Here is a 16,843-nt window from a genome sequence, read left to right on the forward strand (position 1 = left end):
CAATAAAGGCCAACATTCCATTAGCCTTCCTAATTACTTGCTGTACCTACATGCTAACTTTTTGTGTTTCATGTACTAGGACCCCCAGATCCCTTTGTACCGCAGCATTTTGTAGTCTCACTCCATTTAAATAATAATTTGCTTTTTCATTCTTCCAAAGTGGATAACCTCATTTTCCCACATTGTACCCCATCTGCCAAATTTTTGCCCACTCACATAACCTATCTACATCCCTTTGCAGACTCTTTCTGTCCTCCTCACAACTTGCTAACCCACCTATCTTATATAAACTGATTATGCAACAGGAATGATCACTTACTGAAGTAAATAATTTGCACTGTGGCTAAAATAGCTCAATTGTGTTAAAGATGCTCATGATTTATGCAGCTGGTTCCATGGTTTATAAATTTTCAATCTGCTAGCTATATGTTTTATATATTCCACATTCTTCCTCACTTAAAGTTAAATGCAGACACGTTCATTCTCAGGGTGCATTCACACTTCCCAAGTTTAGCATCAGTACAAAGCATTTTTGGTTTCACACGATGCTCTAAACTTAGAATGTAAATCATGTACCGTGGCCCACTGACTCCTAAGTGAAATGGAGTACGACTGTCTCCTCTGGGAAGTTACACTCAGCTACTTTTCCGTGTCAGGCCAGGCCCTGATGCTGGGTTCAAGCTGCATTAACACTGTAACTGCAGCACTGGTGCAAAGCGAAACTGCTTCCCACCTAAGCTACAGTTGGAAGTCGGAAGTTGAATCCACCCTCACACTCAGTATGCGTCCCTTGGAATGATCATTAAATTTACAATGGTTAGAACATAAGAACATAAGAAATAGGAGCAGGAGTAGGCCAATCGGCTCCTCGAGCCTGCTCTGCCATTCAATAAGATCATGGCTGATCTGATCCTAACCGCCAATCCACTATCACAGAACCATCTCCTGAATCTAACAGAATTAGACACACGAAATAGGAGCAGGATCAGGCTACACGGCCCCTGGGCCCGCTCCGCTACCCACAGGGCCATGACCGATCCGAACCTAGACTCATGTCCAAATTCCTGCCCGCTCCCCGTAACCCTTAATTCCCTTTACTTCTAGGAAACTGTCTATTTCTGTTTTAAATTTATGTAATGATGTAGCTTCTACAGCTTTTTGGGGCAGCATATTCCATGGACCTACTACCCTCTGAGTGAAGTAGTTCCTCCTCATCTCAGTTTTGAAAGAGCAGCCCCTTATTCTAAGACTATGCCCCCTAGTTCTAGTTTCACCCATCATCGGGAACATCTTCCCCGCATCCACCCGATCCAACCCCTTCACAATCTTATATGTTTCAATAAGATCGCCTCTCATTCTTCTGAACTCCAATGAGTAGAGTCCCAATCTACTCAACCTCTCCTCATATGTCCATCCCCTCATCCCCGGGATTAACCGAGTGAACCTTCTTTGTACTGACACGAGAGCAAGTATGTCCTTTCTTAAGTATGGACACCAAAACTGTATGCAGTATTCTGGGTGCGGTCTCACCAATACCTTGTACAACTGAAGCAATACCTCCCTATTTTTATATTCTATCCCCCTAGCAATGAAAGCCAACATTCCATTGGCCTTCTTAATCACTTGCTGCACCTGCATACTAACCTTTTGAGTTTCGTGCACCAGGACCCCCAGATCCCTTTGTACATCAGTACTTTCCAGTTTCTTGCCATTAAGATAATAACTTGCTCTACGATTTTTCCTGCCGAAGTGCATAACCTCACACTTTCCAGTATTGTATTCCATCTGCCAAATCTCTGCCCACTTACTTAGCCTGTCTATGTCCCCTTGCAGGTTTTTTATGTCCTCCTCACTCACTACTTTCCCTCCCATCTTAGTATCATCTGCAAACTTTGATATGTTACACTCGGTCCCCTCCTCCAAATCGTTAATATAGATTGTAAAGAGTTGGGGACCCAGCACTGACCCCTACGGAACACCACTAGTTACTGATTGCCAGTCTGAGAATGAACCATTTATCCCAACTCTCTGCCTTCTGTTAGATAGCCAATCCTCTATCCATGCCAGAATATTACCCCCAATCCCGTGATTTTTTATCTTAAGCAATAATCTTTTGTAAAAATTCAAGAGAGAAAGAATAAAGTAAGCCTTTCCATTATAATTGCTTCAACAGTCTATCATTGGTCTGTTTAGGACAAAAAACAATCATACAGCATTGCAAAGAGTTAACCAGGACCTTGAAAATAAGCTGCAGAGGATGGTGAGTGAACAGCACAACTACTCACAATAACATGATCTGTTGTGGGACAACTGTTTGATATTGAGTACCACTGGCTGTAAATGCAACATTCAGACTAATGATCTGGCTGGTGGAAAATGCCATGGAAAATATATTAATGATTCCTTCAGCATGTCCATTAGTTTACCTGTACTGTTACCTTTCTGGGTCTTTTCCAAACTGCTTACCTTAGACTATTTCAGCTCTCGTATCTTAGGTCTGTTGTGAATGAGTTCCAACTCCTCATACCTTCAAGAGTACACCTGTCCTTCCCTTCAGATTTAGGTAAGCTTTCATCAATGTGCCAGGATAAGACAGACAGCAAACACTGTTTGGTAATTGCTTTTAGATACTGGCCTATCTCATGCCTCCATAAAATTTCACTTCAGTTTTCAAGAGCATTATATCAGATTATATTGTCTATAAAGTTTTAGAAGATCAAAACACTATCATTGAGATAAATCATCTGGCTGACAAATGCCCAAACTTACTGTTGCATTTGTAATTGTTCCAGGCCTTTAGAAGGTTAAATATAGATGTGTCAACATCCTCACATCAATGCCTGTTGTCCTTTGGAAATGCCCAAGCTGTTATTTGTAACGGCTGTCCCACCAGGGGATCCAGCTATAAAGACTTTTGCAGTTTTGCTTTGTCCTGAAGGCACTGAATAGCTCAAGTCAGGTATCCATGAAGTCACCTTTATATCTGATGTAAGCCCCCAAAGTGCGGACCAAGTGATATACAAGGTCAACGTCACTGGCTTGTTGAAAGAAAGACAGACCCAATAATTGAAGTCACAATGGTTTATTCAGGCCTGGGGAGAACCTTTCAGATCGCTGTCTGAATCCAACTCCACCGACAGTTTAGCGAGTTACATTTTTATACATAATCTTATCAGTCATATCCTGCCCTGGGGCAGGGCAGAGCTTATCAGCATATAGAGTTATAGCTAAATTGTAATTATAAAACCATGACATTTCCTCTTCCTGCTGCCCCCGAATCCCACATATCCTGTTATCAATTGGTCCCATCACGTCCTGTGACTATGGGCCTCATCTTAATTGCTTTACAACCATCTAATTGCCCATAGCCAGGTGGTGTTGCTTGTTTTCCTTAAGATAGCAGTCCTTGTTATGGCGCGCAAATACAAACTTTTGGCCTTGTTCTCGGGTTACTTCTGCAAAGCAATCACATTCTCATCAGTCCTACCATACTTTGAAGAATGGAACCCTGTTGTAATTTATAATAAACAAATTCTTCATTATGTTATCTTGTACGTGTGTTGCCTGCCTGGCTGACCAGACATCCTCCCTAATCTTCCTACGAGCTGCTCTGCAGTTCAATCTCTCAACAGTCACCTAATTATGTTTTAAAACTTAGCTGGGTAGAATGCAATATACAGACCTCTATATCATTTAACTCAGAGTATGAATTAACCCATTCTCTCCACCTTGTACATTGGTGCTGCAATTAAATCCTGGATGTCTTGCCCTGTTATGCCCAATTTTAATATCTTACTTCAATATCTTTGAAATATATCTTAATTAAGTTCTTTACCAGAGGGTGGAGTGTGCCTTCAGCTTAGCGTCAATAAGTGCAGGGTTTGAACCCCATCAGACAGTCCCGGCGAGTGGAGACCGGAGCTCTGGCACTCAATTCTGAGTTGACATCCACTGGGACCCTCCCCCCCTTCATTGTATGGGTTGCTGGAGCCCATAAAGCCTTCCTGCCATTTAGGACCCTATTGGCTGGAATAAAGATGGTTACAGCAATGGAAGGAGCATTCACATCAGGGCCTGTCAGAGACTGCCTGAACCTGGGGATAAATATGACAAACATCTCTTAGTTTAATTCATGCAGTTCTATTGTATTTACATGTTGCTGCGATCAGGTACGACTCTGTGCAATGATGTGCATTGCATCATTAAAAAAAACTTATTGAAGGGCTATTGTTATCAAAAAATGGTTTAAAAGTTACTGGTGAGAAATTAAGAATTGTCCTACTATTTTCATCTGTTGATTAATTCCTGAGTCTGTATCATTTTGCTTCTTAGAATAAACTGAATTAGGAATTTTAAGCCTGAGCTATTTGTCCTGTCAGTATGGTGGTTTTCTCCAGTGGGCAGGCAGTATTTCAAGGGCATATCCCAATGCTAGGAAATATTTCCCTTCACCTCTTGACATGCAATCTCACATTCTTTAAGCAAAAGGTCAAGTGTCAGTTCATAGGAAGCACAAACTAGCCAATAGAAGCAAACTTTTTGCATTGAGCACAGGTGAAATATATTGGCGAAAAGCTTGAATTGTAATACACATCATCTGGCTCTTCTCTCTCCTTAATAAAATCATGAGGACAGGGTCTTAAAGTCTGGTTGCTATGGTTTCATGGACTCTCTCTTTTCATTGAAAACTCTGGTAAAAACAGTTCATTTTAACAGGATCCATATAGAAGATTAAATGTCAGAATTGAGAAACTGAAGCACATTATGCTCAATCTCATATGTGTGTGTGTGCAGGTGCTAATTCATGTGTGAAATTGTAGCTTTCAAATATTAGATTTGATTGAGTGGTAACAAACTCAGTGATAATCATTAACTTTATAAATATTGGTTGCTCATGATTAGTATGAGTTCATCTCAAACTAAATTCAGAACTGAAAGAGAAAGGTAGAAATTGTAACAAAAAAAAACCTTCTCGTTGATGAGTAACTATTGGCTAAGCAGCCAATTAGTTTGATTATTTTAAGGCATCTGCTTTCATATTCATTTTTAGAATGGGAAACACTCAGCAGGACAGACAGCATCTGCTGAGTGTTTCCAGTATTTTCTGGTTTTGTTTCAGATTTCTATCATCTGCAGTTTTTTTGCTTTTTGTTCATTTTTAGAAAGCTGCTCATCTTAATAATCATGGACTCTATAGCATCAAAATCAGCCCCGAAAAACACATCTTGCTGACCAAACCAGCTTTCTTTTCAAATCTTAGTTTGCTGGTTGTTCTCACAGTGATGGTGGTTTCAGAATATAAAATGCAGTTAAACTCTATTACTTTGATTATGGAAGGAAGCTCCTGCAGATTGATTGATAGGGACTGATGGATTGAGAAAATTGAACAACAATATGTTTGTATTGAGTTATGGCGCAATATATAAATTTCACGTAAGGGCCTGGGAACAGTTTCAGTAAAATGTGTCCATTTTCATTTATTAACCTGGTGTAGACTAATGACGGCCTGGATGTTCCCAAAAGGAGGCAATCAGCTGACTAATGCAAGTGTAATAATGATTATAGGCAGATTAGTGATGCTCGTCCTTAGATATGAGCCCGATTTCAAAATGAAATGGAAATTCAGCTCATCTGCTTTCACAGTAACATTTATTGTTTTATTCCTATAGGTATCATATACAAAAACATTTATTAAATCACAAAAACTTTGTACTTGTTCCACATTTTTCAGATCCTACATAAATACTAGTGGGTAGCGCATGGTACAGTGGATTAGAACACTGTCCTTTCACCTATGGGACCGGTATTTAAATCTAAGCCTAGAATGGTTAGATGGTTAGATGAAAATCTATTATCTCTGCCAGCTAAACTAATTTCCCCAAGTGTAGACAACAGCAGAAAACTACGAAGAAGTAGGCATTAGATTAGCAACTTCATCTGAGAGGCGGGAGCAGAATTAGTACAGCAAAATGAGGAATTTACTCTGTTCAGTAAGTGGTGGTGTTCTGAGGCTGGGATTAAGGTACATTGTTGGGGAAGAGTACAAACAGCATTTAGTGCTCAGTCACCCTCTAAGTTTAAAGGAGCAGAAAAGTGAGTTTGGAACAGCTCAGCCTAGTTCCTACTGTGTGTAATAGAAACATAGAAGATAGGAGCAGGAGTAGGCCATTTGGCCCCTCGAGCCTGCTCCGCCATTCAATGAGATCATGGCTGATCATCCAAATTCAGTACCCTGTCCCTGCCTTCTCCCCGTATCCCTTGATCCCTTTAGCCTCAAGAAATATATCCAACTCCTTCTTGAATATATTTAATGAACTGGCCTCCACCGCCCTCTGTGGCAGAGAATTCCACAGGTTCACCACTCTCTGGGTGAAGAAATTCCTCATCTCAGTCCTAAATGGCTTACCCCTTATCCTTAGACTATGACCCCTGGTTCTGGACTCCCCGGCCATCGGAAATGTCCTTCCTGCGTCTAGTCTGTCCAGGCCTGACAGAATTTTATAGGTTTCGATGAGATCCCCTCTCAATCTTCTAAACTCCAGTGAGTATAAGCCCAGTTGACACAATCTCTCCTCATACGTCATTCCTGCCATCCCAGGTATCAGCCTGGTGAATCTTCGCTGCACTCCTTCCATGGCAAGAACGTCCTTCCTCAGATAAGGCGACCAAAACTGCACACAATACTCAAGGTGCGGTCTCACCAAAGCCCTGTACAATTGCAGCAAGACATCCTTGTTCCTGTACTCGAACGCTCTTGCTACGAAGGCCAACATACCATTTGCCTTCTTAACCGCCTGCTGCACCTGCATGCTTACCTTCAGCGACTGGTGCACAAGAACACCTAGGTCTCTTTGCACTTCCCCTTCTCCCAATCTATTGCCATTCAAATAATAATCTGCCTTCCTGTTTTTGCCACCAAAATGGATAACCTCACATTTATCCACATTATAGTGCATTTGCCATGTTTCTGCCCAATCACCCAACCTGTCCAAATCATACTGGAGTTTCACGACATCCTCCTCACAGCATACCCTCCCACCCAGCTTTGTGTCATCTGCAAATTTGGAGATATTACATCCAATTCCCTCGTCCAGATCATTAATATATATTGTGAACAGCTGGGGTCCTAGGACCGATCCTTGCGGTACCCCACTAGTCACTGCCTGCCACTCGGAAAATGACCCATTTATTCCAACTCTTTGCTTTCTATCCGCCAACCAGTTCTCTATCCAAGTCAATACCTTGCCCCGAATCCCATGTGCCTTAATTTTGCAAGCTAATCTCTTATGCGGGACCTTATCGAAAGCCTTCTGAAAGTCCAAATACACCACATCCACTGGTTCTCCCTTATCTATTTTACCAGTTACATCCTCAAAAAATTCCAGTAGATTAGTCAAGCACGATTTACCTTTTGTAAATCCATGTTGACTTTGTCCGATCCTGTCACTGCTTTCCAAGTGCTCTGCTATTACATCTTTTATAATACTCTAGCATTTTCCCCACTACCGATGTCAGGCTTACCGGTCTATAATTCCCCGCTTTTTCTCTACCACCTTTTTTGAATAGTGGGGTAACATTAGCTACCCTCCAATCCATGGGTACTGTTCCAGAGTCTATCGAGTTCTGGAAGATGACCAGCAATGCATCTACTATTTCTAGGGCCACTTCCTTAAGTACCCTAGGATGTAGATTATCAGGCCCTGGGGATTTATCGGCCTTCAGTCCCATCAATTTTCCTAACACCATTTCCCTACAAATACTGATTTCTTTCAGTTCCTCCCTTTCATCAGACCCTATGCTCCCCGGCATCTCTGGGAGGTTATTTGTGTCCTCCTTTGTGAAGACAGAACCAAAATATGTATTTAGTGTAGATAATGTCAATCATGACAAGCTATTTCACCTAGTCCAGAACAGCAGAACCAGAGGGCAGGGTCTGTGCATGAAGGGGGGTAAATTCAAAATGAACCTGCGGAAACAATAGGGGGAATTTAAACCCCCCCCCCCCCCCCCAGGACGGGTGGGATGGAGGTGGGTTGGGGGGCAGGCGACTAACCTTCTCTCCAGAGGAGTCAGTTATTTAAATATTTTAATGAGGCTGCGTGCCTCAAATTTAACCACATTTCATTTTTAATGCCTGTGGGCTCGGGAAACCCAGCAGCAGAAGGGAGGAGAGAAGGGCTGAATCCATCAGGTAAGTGCCTTTACAGCACTGCTTGTGGGCCAGAAGGCACAGGAGTGTTTCGCCCCCCAGCCCACCAAGCAAACTTGCTTCCCTCCTTGCAAATATTGGGGCCAATATTTCAGTGAGCAAGTGGTCAATCTGTGGAGACAGTGCTCCCTAGGGAGACAGTGGAAGCAGTTAGTATTGCTTCATTCAAATGCAAATTAAATAGATTTCTTTCACAAAATAACATTTTGGGATACAGTATATGAGTAATTTGAGACATGACATGTGGTAAGTGCAGCATGCTTGGGACCAACATTCCCCGTAAGCTGTCCTGCCTCCCCCACTGCACGGCCCATACAAATTTTTGCGCGTGTGCAGTATCTACAATATGAAAGCCGGTGAGCGGCCTGCGCGGAACCTTGTAGATGACTGCGCGACCACGCAGCTTAAAAGGAACATTGCATGGGATTCCTGTCAGAGAAAGGCAGTTAATGGATTTAACTGCCTGCAAATCAGTTTATTTGAAATAAAAACAGCAAATGCTGGAAATTCTCAGCAGGTCAGGCAGCATCTATGGAGAGAGAAACAGAGTTAACGTTTCAGGTTGCTGACCTTTCGTCAGAACTTTATTTGAAAAGTTTATTTGAAAAACTGGTGGATAATATACAAAGATCATCTTAGTGAGGCAATGAAAAGGCAAAGATCAAAAGGGCATGAAAATAAGTCAGGGAAAGATAACACATAAAACTACAAATAATGGCAAATGGAATTAAAAATCATACAAGGTAATGGGGAAGGTAGCTAAGATATGAAGTTGGTAAAGTCACAGTTCAGAGCTGAGGGCTGCAGAATGCCCAGAAGAAAGTTAAGATACCACTGCTGAAGCATGTATTGCATTTGGTTGGGATAGTGGAGGAAGCCAAAGAAGGAATGGTCAGAGCGAGAATCAAGAAGGAATTTGAATTGGCATGCTACAGGGAGGTTAGGATCTTGCAGACAGAACAGAGAGGTTCGGCAAACTGGTCTTCGCATTGTAAAGACAGTATTGTGAACATTAGACTGGATTGGAAGGATTACACATGAATTGCTGTATCACATGGAAGGAACATTTGGTGCCCTTGGCATTGGTATGGAAAGATGTGAATCAGCTAATATTTTATCTGTTACGGTTGTGCAGGAAAGTACCAGTAAAGGGCAGCTGGAAGTCAGTGTTATGAAAACATGAACAAGGGTATCACAGAGGGAATGGTGCTCCTTTAAAGCAGAGACAGAAATGGAGATGATGATTTCCTTAGTAGTGGATTTTTGTAGGTGGTAGAAATGGCAGGTGATCTGGCGAATGTGGAAGCTAGTAGAATGGAAGGTGAGGACAAGAGGAACCTGTCACTGGGAGAGGGGAGTGAAAGTAGAGACATGGGAAATGGGATAAACATAGTAAAGGGCGCTGTCAACCTGAGGAGAAAAATACATTTCAGAAGCTCTGTATGGATAATGTAGTCACCAGAGCAGATATAGAAACACAGAAGATAGGAGCAGGAGTAGGCCATTCGGCCCCTCGAGCCTGCTCCGCCATTCAATGAGATCATGGCTGATCATCCAAACTCAGTACCCTGTTCCTGCTTTCTCCCCATATCCCTTGATCCCTTTAGCCTTAAGAAATATATCTAACTCCTTCTTGAATATATTTAATGAATTGGCCTCAACTGCCTTCTGTGGTAGAGAATTCCACAGGTTCACCACTCTCTGGGTGAAGAAATTCCTCCTCATCTCTGTCCTAAGTGGCTTACCCCTTATCCTGTGACCCCTGGTTCTGGACTCCCCCGCCATTGGGAACATCCTTCCTGCATCTAGTCTGTCTAGTCCTGTTAGAATTTTATAAGTTTCAATGAGATTGGCTCTCATTCTTCTAAACTCCAGCGAATATAAGCCCAATCGACACAATCTCTCCTCATCCGTCATTCCTGCCATCCCAGGTATCAGCCTGGTGAATCTTCGCTGCACTCCCTCCATGGCAAGAACATCCTTCCTCAGATAAGGCGACCAAAACTGCACACAATACTCAAGGTGTGGTCTCACCAAGGCCCTGTACAACTGCAGCAAGACATCCTTGTTCCTATACTCAAACCCTCTCGCTACGAAGGCCAACATACCATTTACCTTCTTAACCGCCTGCTGCACCTGCATGTTTACCTTCAGTGACTGGTGCACAAGGATACCCAGGTCTCGTTGCACTTCCCCTACTCCCAATCTATTGCCGTTCAGATAATAATCTGTCTTCCTGTTTTTGCCACCAAAGTGGATAACCTCACATTTATCCACATTATACTGCATTTGCCATGCATCTGCCCAATCACCCAGCCTGTCCAAATCATACTGGAGTTTCTCGGCATCCTCCTCACAGCACACACACCCACCCAGCTTTGTGTCATCTGCAAACTTGGAGATATTACATCTAGTTCCCTCGTCTAGATCATTAATATATATGTTGTGAATAGCTGGGGTCCTACGACCGATCCCTGCGGTACCCCACTAATCACTGCCTGCCTCTCAGAAAAAGACCCGTTTATTCCAACTCTTTGCTTCCTGTCTGCCAACCAGTGCTCTATCCAAGTCAGTACCTTGCCCCCAATCCTATGTGCCTTAAATTTACACGCTAATCTCTTATGCAGGACCTTATCGAAAGCCTTCTGAAAGTCCAAATACACCAAATCCACTGGTTCTCCCTTATCTATTCTACCAGTTACATCCTCAAATAATTCCAGTAGATTAGTCAAGCACGATTTACCTTTTGTAAATCCATGTTGACTTTGTCTGATCCTGTCACTGTTTTCCAAGTGCTCTGCTATTACATCTTTTAAAATGGACTCTAGCATTTTCCCCACTACCGATGTCAGGCTTACCAGTCTATAATTCCCCGTTTTCTACCACCTTTTTTGAACAGTGGGGTAACATTAGCTACCCTCCAATCCATGGGAACTGTTCCAGAGTCTATTAAATTTTGGAAGATGACCAGCAATGCATCTACATTTCTAGGGCCACTTCCTTAAGTACCCTAGGATGTAGATTATCAGACCCTGGGGATTTATCGGCCTTCAATCCCGTCAATTTCCCTAACACCATTTCCGTACAAATACTGATTTCATTCAGTTCCTCCCTCTCATTAGACCCTATGTTCCCCGACATCTCTGGGAGGTTATTTGTGTCCTCCTTTGTGAAGACAGAATCAAAGTATGTATTTAATTGGTCTGCCATTTCTTTGTTCCCCATTATAAATTCCCCTGATTCTGACTGCAAGGGACCTACGCTTCACTTCACCAATCTTTTTCTCTTCGCATATCTATAAAAGCTTTTACAGTCAGTTTTTATGTTCCCTGCAAGCTTACTCTCATACTCTATTTTCCCCCTCTTAATTAATCTCTTTGTCCTCCTTTGCTGAATCCTAAACTGCTCCCAATCCTCAGGTTTACTGCTTTTTCTGGCCAATTTATATGTCCTCTCCTTGGATTTTATGCTATCCCTAATTTCCCTTGTTAGTCACAGTTGAGTCACCTTCTTTGTTTTATTTTTATGTCAAACAGGGATGAACAAATTTTGTAGTTCATCCATGCGATCTTTGAATGTTTGCCATTGCCCATCCACCGTCAACGCTTTGAGTAACATTCCCCAATCAATCCTACCCAACTCGCGCCTCATACCATCATAGTTTCCTTTATTTAAATTCAGGACCCTAGTCTCTGAGTCAACTACTTCACTCTCCATCTTAATGAAGAATTCTATCATATTATGATCGCTCTGCCCCAAAGGGCCTCGCACAATAAGATTGCTAATTAATCCTTTCTCATTACATAATACCCAGTCTAAGATGGCCTGGTCTCTAGTTGGTTCCTCGACATATTGGTCCAGGAAACCATCCCGTATAGACTCCAGGAATTCCTCCTCCACAGTATTGTTACTAATTTGGTTAGCCCAATCTACATGTAGATTAAAGTCACCCATGATAACTGCTGTGCCCTTATTGCACGTGTCTCTAATTTCCCGTTTAATGGAATCCCAAACCTCCACATTACTGTTTAGGGGTCTGTATACCACTCCCACTAACGTTATCTGCCCCTTGGTATTTCTCAGTTCTACCCATACAGATTCCACATCATCAGAGCTAATATCCTTCCTTATAATTGTGTTAATCCCCTCTTTAACCAGCAATGCTACCCCACCTCCTTTTCCTTTTTGCCTGTCTTTCCTGAATATTGAATACCCCTGGATGTTGAGTTCCCAGCCCTGGTCACCCTGGAGTCATATTTCCGTAATCCCAATCATATCATATCCGTTTACCTCTATTTGCGCAGCTAATTCATCCACCTTATTACGAATGCTCCTCGCATTAAGATACAAAGCCTTCAGGCTTGTTTTTTTTAAACACTTAGACCTTTTAGAATTATTATTTACTGTGGCCATGTTTGATTTAAACCCTTGATTTCTCTGACTGCCACCTTTGCTTTTCTCCTTCCTGTCTTTTGCTTCTATCCTTGCTTCCCTTTCCTCTGTCTCCCTGCTCAGGTTCCCAACCCCCTGCCATTTTAGTTTAAACCCTCCCCCAGAGCACTAGCAAACACACCCCCTAGGACATCGGTCCCGGTCCTGCCCAGGTGCAAACCGTCCAGTTTGTACTGGTCCCACCTCCCCCAGAACTGGTTCCAATGTCCCAGGAATTTGAATCCCTCCTCCTTGCACCATTCCTCTAGCCACGCATTCATCTGAAATATCCTTCTATTTCTACTCTGACTAGCACGTGGCACTGGTAGCAATCCTGAGATTACTACCTTTGAGGTCCTATTTTTTAATTTACCTCCTAACTCCCTATATTCAGCTTTTAGGACCTCATCCCGTTTTTCCCTGTATCGTTGGTACCTATATGCACCACGACAACTGGCTGTTCACCCTCCCCTTCCAAAATGCTCTGGAGCCGCTCTGAGACATCCTTGACCCTTGCACCAGGGAGGCAACATACCATCCTGGAGTCTCATTTGTGGCTGCAGAAACGCCTATCTATTCCCCTTACAATAGAATCCCCTATTACTATAGCTCTACACCTCTTTTTCCTCCCGTCCTATGCAGCAGAACCACCCATGGTGCCAGGAAGTTGGCTGCTGCTGCCTTCCCCCGATAAGCCATCCTCCCCAACAATATCCAAAGTGGTATATCTGCTTGAGAGGGGGATGGTCACAGGGGACCCCTGCACTACCTGCCTGCGCCTACTACTCTGCCTGGTGGTCACCCATTCCCTTCCTGCCTGTGCAGCCTTTACTTGCGGTGTGACCAACTCATTAAACGTGCTTTCCACGATGTCCTCAGCATCGCGAATGCTCCAGTATGTATCTATTTGCAGCTCCAGCGCCGCAATGCAGTCTGCCAGTAGCTGCAGCTGGATACACTTCCCACACACATGGCCGTCAGGGACACAGGAAGTGTCCCTGATTTCCACATAGTGCAGGAGGAGCATACCACGGCGCCGAGCTGTACTGCCATGACTTACCCTTTAATTAATTCAAATTAAATTAAATCAAATCAATCCCACCAATTACACTATAATTAAATGATATACTCAAGGGCCCTTGTTTACCAGCAGTCTCCGCTACACAACAGAGACCCTAGAAACTATAAACCACAAAATTTAAGTTTGGAAAAATGCAAGAAATACTCACCAACCAATCACTTACCTGCTTTCTGGTGACGTCACACTTTGATTACTTTTTACTTCTCTTTCTCCTCTCACAGGTCCGCCTCTCCCGCTCTCGGAGCTCAGTTTAAATCAGCCTCTCCCGATATGACATTTTACATGTAACAGGGTGAAAAGAAGCTTGATTTTTCCTAACATTTAATGCTCATATGTTCTTATCGGGCGGGAAAGTGGAGTTGAGGTCGAAGATCAGCCATGACCTTATTGAATGGCGGAGCAGGCTCAAAGGGCCATATGGCCTCCTCCTGCTCCTAATTCTTATGTTCTTACGTTCTCAGATAGCTGTGCTATTGTCTTTTTTGGTGTATGATCAACAGGTATATAAATGCCCAGGTAGTCCCATGGCATGGGGATGGGAAGGGAATAGTACAGAAAGGCGCCCATTGCTTTTGAAAACAGAATTGCAATGTGTTCACATTGCCTATTCATTACTGCACCTGACAACATTTTATAATTTAGCACAGCAGCCAAAAATTCCATATTTTAGATTATTATGTTCTGTAGATGTTGTATTTGAAATCAAAACGCTGAACAGTATGTTTTGTTAAAAATGGATCTAACCTCTGCTCATGTTCCCTTCCCTATTTCTTAGCTCACAGTCTGTGAGGAAAGAGCAGAGGACAGTGCTGTTTATAATCAAGTAGGTGTCTGTGGAAAGCTTGCTGCTAGAGGAAAGTCTAGGCAGAAAAGTATCAGCGATTAACCATGTAAAGGTGAGAGGGGTAAATGGAAATTGGAAGTGAAGTTAATTAAGTTCTCCAGCTCAAAGAAAGAGCAGGAAATGGCACCAACATAGTCATGAACGTAATGGAGGAACAGGCCAGAGAGGAACCTGAATAAATTCAGAACAAAGAATGTTACAGATATCCTACAAAAAGACAAGACATAACTGGATTCCCATGGTGATACCTTGTGTCTGGATGAAGTGAGTGAAGTTAAGAGTTGTTCAGTGTGAGAAGAAGTTCAATCAGGCAGAGCTGGATGAAGACTGGTTGGGCTGCTGTTCAAGGAAGAAGCAGCCTGTTAAGGGATGAAGGTGGAGAGGGACTATACATCATAATGAAAAGGAAACAAATGACAATTTCAGGTTCTCTGGCCTCAATGTGGCAGAAAGCATCTGATGAGTCACAGATGCAAATTGGTAGCGACTAGACAAGAGGGTGAAGAATAGAGTCAAGATTAAGAGGAGACTATCTTGGTGTGACAGGAGCGAACTGAAATCTGAAGGGAAAGGCAGGTTAATATATTTTTGTTTGCTTTTGAGAGGCAGGGAAACTAACAATAGTGTACTCAGAAAAAACTATTTAGATGCTTAAACTGAATATTGTTTTGTCAGGTTAACATTACTGAAGCATTACACAAACTGAAATGTTATTTTAAGTGTTCCTAGCTTGCTATATTTACCAATTAAATAAAAACACAATGCCAACTAAATGTATTTGAATTTGCTGCAGGCTTTAATGAATCCATGATTCTTTGCAATAAATACAACACAATCTGGATAAACTTTAAATAAATTCATTTGAAAGTTAATCTCTTGACCTGGCTTAACATTTCATCACAATGAAAACAGTGCACCATTATTTTACAAAGCATTGTTATTTTGTTGTCTAATCTGATGATATGAAATATTCCTTGTAAAATATACATAGTTCAAAAAGACTAGCTAATTCATCTTACGCAACATTTGACTCTGTTCATTATGTACATACAGACACAACTACATGAAGAGGAAAAGAGGAACCTCAGCCATGAAGTAATCACTTTAACCAATCATCTAATGGAAGCCAAGATAACCATAGATAAATTAACAGAAGACAATGTAAGTACCTATAAACAAACACATCCCCAGGGCCTCACATAAAACATAAAGCAATGCGATCTGAATTTAGTCATCATTTCCAGCACATCCTTCATGCTGGAATGATGTAACGACATTTTGAGCCCTCCAAATTTGGGTGGGACCTGTTTACGCCAGGTTTCCATCCCGTAATGGCAGTGGCATCATTTTCAGTCGTGCCTGGGAACTCTCCACGATCCCCCTACTGATTCTGCAGTCACCTAATTTAAATAAATTGAAACAAAAGAAATCATACAATGGTTACAGCACGGAAGGCGGCCATTCAGCCTGTTGAGCCCGTGCCGGCTCTCTGCAACAGCAATTTTTTCAATTTTTATTTGTCACATAACCAAATACAACAAGTGAAATCCAGTCAGTGAAATGCTTTTTTCTTAACGAGCCGAGTGCACCAAGCAGCAAAGGACACTTAGCTGCCTGGTACGCACGGAGCCCGCAAGGACAGCAGCCATCTTCATCGGCGCCATCACAATAGGGTCCGCTCTCGCCTCACTCCGCCTTTCCCGCACTCCTGCCCGACAATCTTCAGCCGCCGTGGTACTGACGTCCCGGGGCCTGCTTCTCCCTGGCTCTCCTGCTAGTCCCGCCCTTACTCTGTAGCCCTGCAAATATTTTTCCTTTAGGTATTTATCCAACTCCCTTTGGAAAGCCGTGATTGAGTCCGCCTCCATCACCCTTTCAGGCAGTGCATTCCAGATCCTAACCACTCGCTGCGTAAAAAAAATTTTCTTCATGTCGCCTTTGGTTCCTCTGTCAATCAACTTACATCTGTGTCCTCTGGTTCTCGACTCTTCTGACAATGGGAACAGTTTCTCTATCTATTCTGTCCAGACCCCGCATGATTTTGAACACCTCTATCAAATCTCCTCTCAATCTTCTCTGCTCTAAGGAGAATAACCCCAGCTTCTCTGGTGCCACTCTGGTGCCAAGGTCAAGGATGTCACTGAGCGGCTGCAGGGCATTCTGGAGGGGGAGGGTGAACAGGCAGAGGTCGTGGTCCACATTGGTACCAACGACATAGGTAAAAAGAGGGATGAGGTCCTGCAGCAAGAATTTAGGGAGCTAGGTGGAAGATTAAAGA

General features: G+C 42.7%; 1 protein-coding gene across 2 annotated transcripts in view; it reads right to left on the reverse strand.

Moving 5' to 3' along the window:
- Positions 1-13,996: 13,996 nt before the first annotated feature.
- wdr25 (WD repeat domain 25) overlaps positions 13,997-16,843 on the reverse strand; it is a 157,257-nt gene continuing 154,410 nt past the window's right edge. Inside the window, exon 7 of one of the 2 annotated variants that reach the window (XM_086002980.1) lies at positions 13,997-15,965. In XM_086002980.1, the coding sequence (XP_085859106.1) occupies positions 15,915-15,965 (51 nt within the window). In that variant the 3' untranslated portion in view covers positions 13,997-15,914. The remainder of the gene's footprint in view (positions 15,966-16,843) is intronic. The other variant, XM_086002976.1, reaches the window with a different exon arrangement.

Source organism: Somniosus microcephalus, chromosome 12 (assembly GCF_052327205.1).
Source record: "Somniosus microcephalus isolate GS21.2 chromosome 12, FLI_Smic_1.0, whole genome shotgun sequence".
NCBI classification, from domain to species: Eukaryota; Metazoa; Chordata; class Chondrichthyes; order Squaliformes; family Somniosidae; genus Somniosus; species Somniosus microcephalus.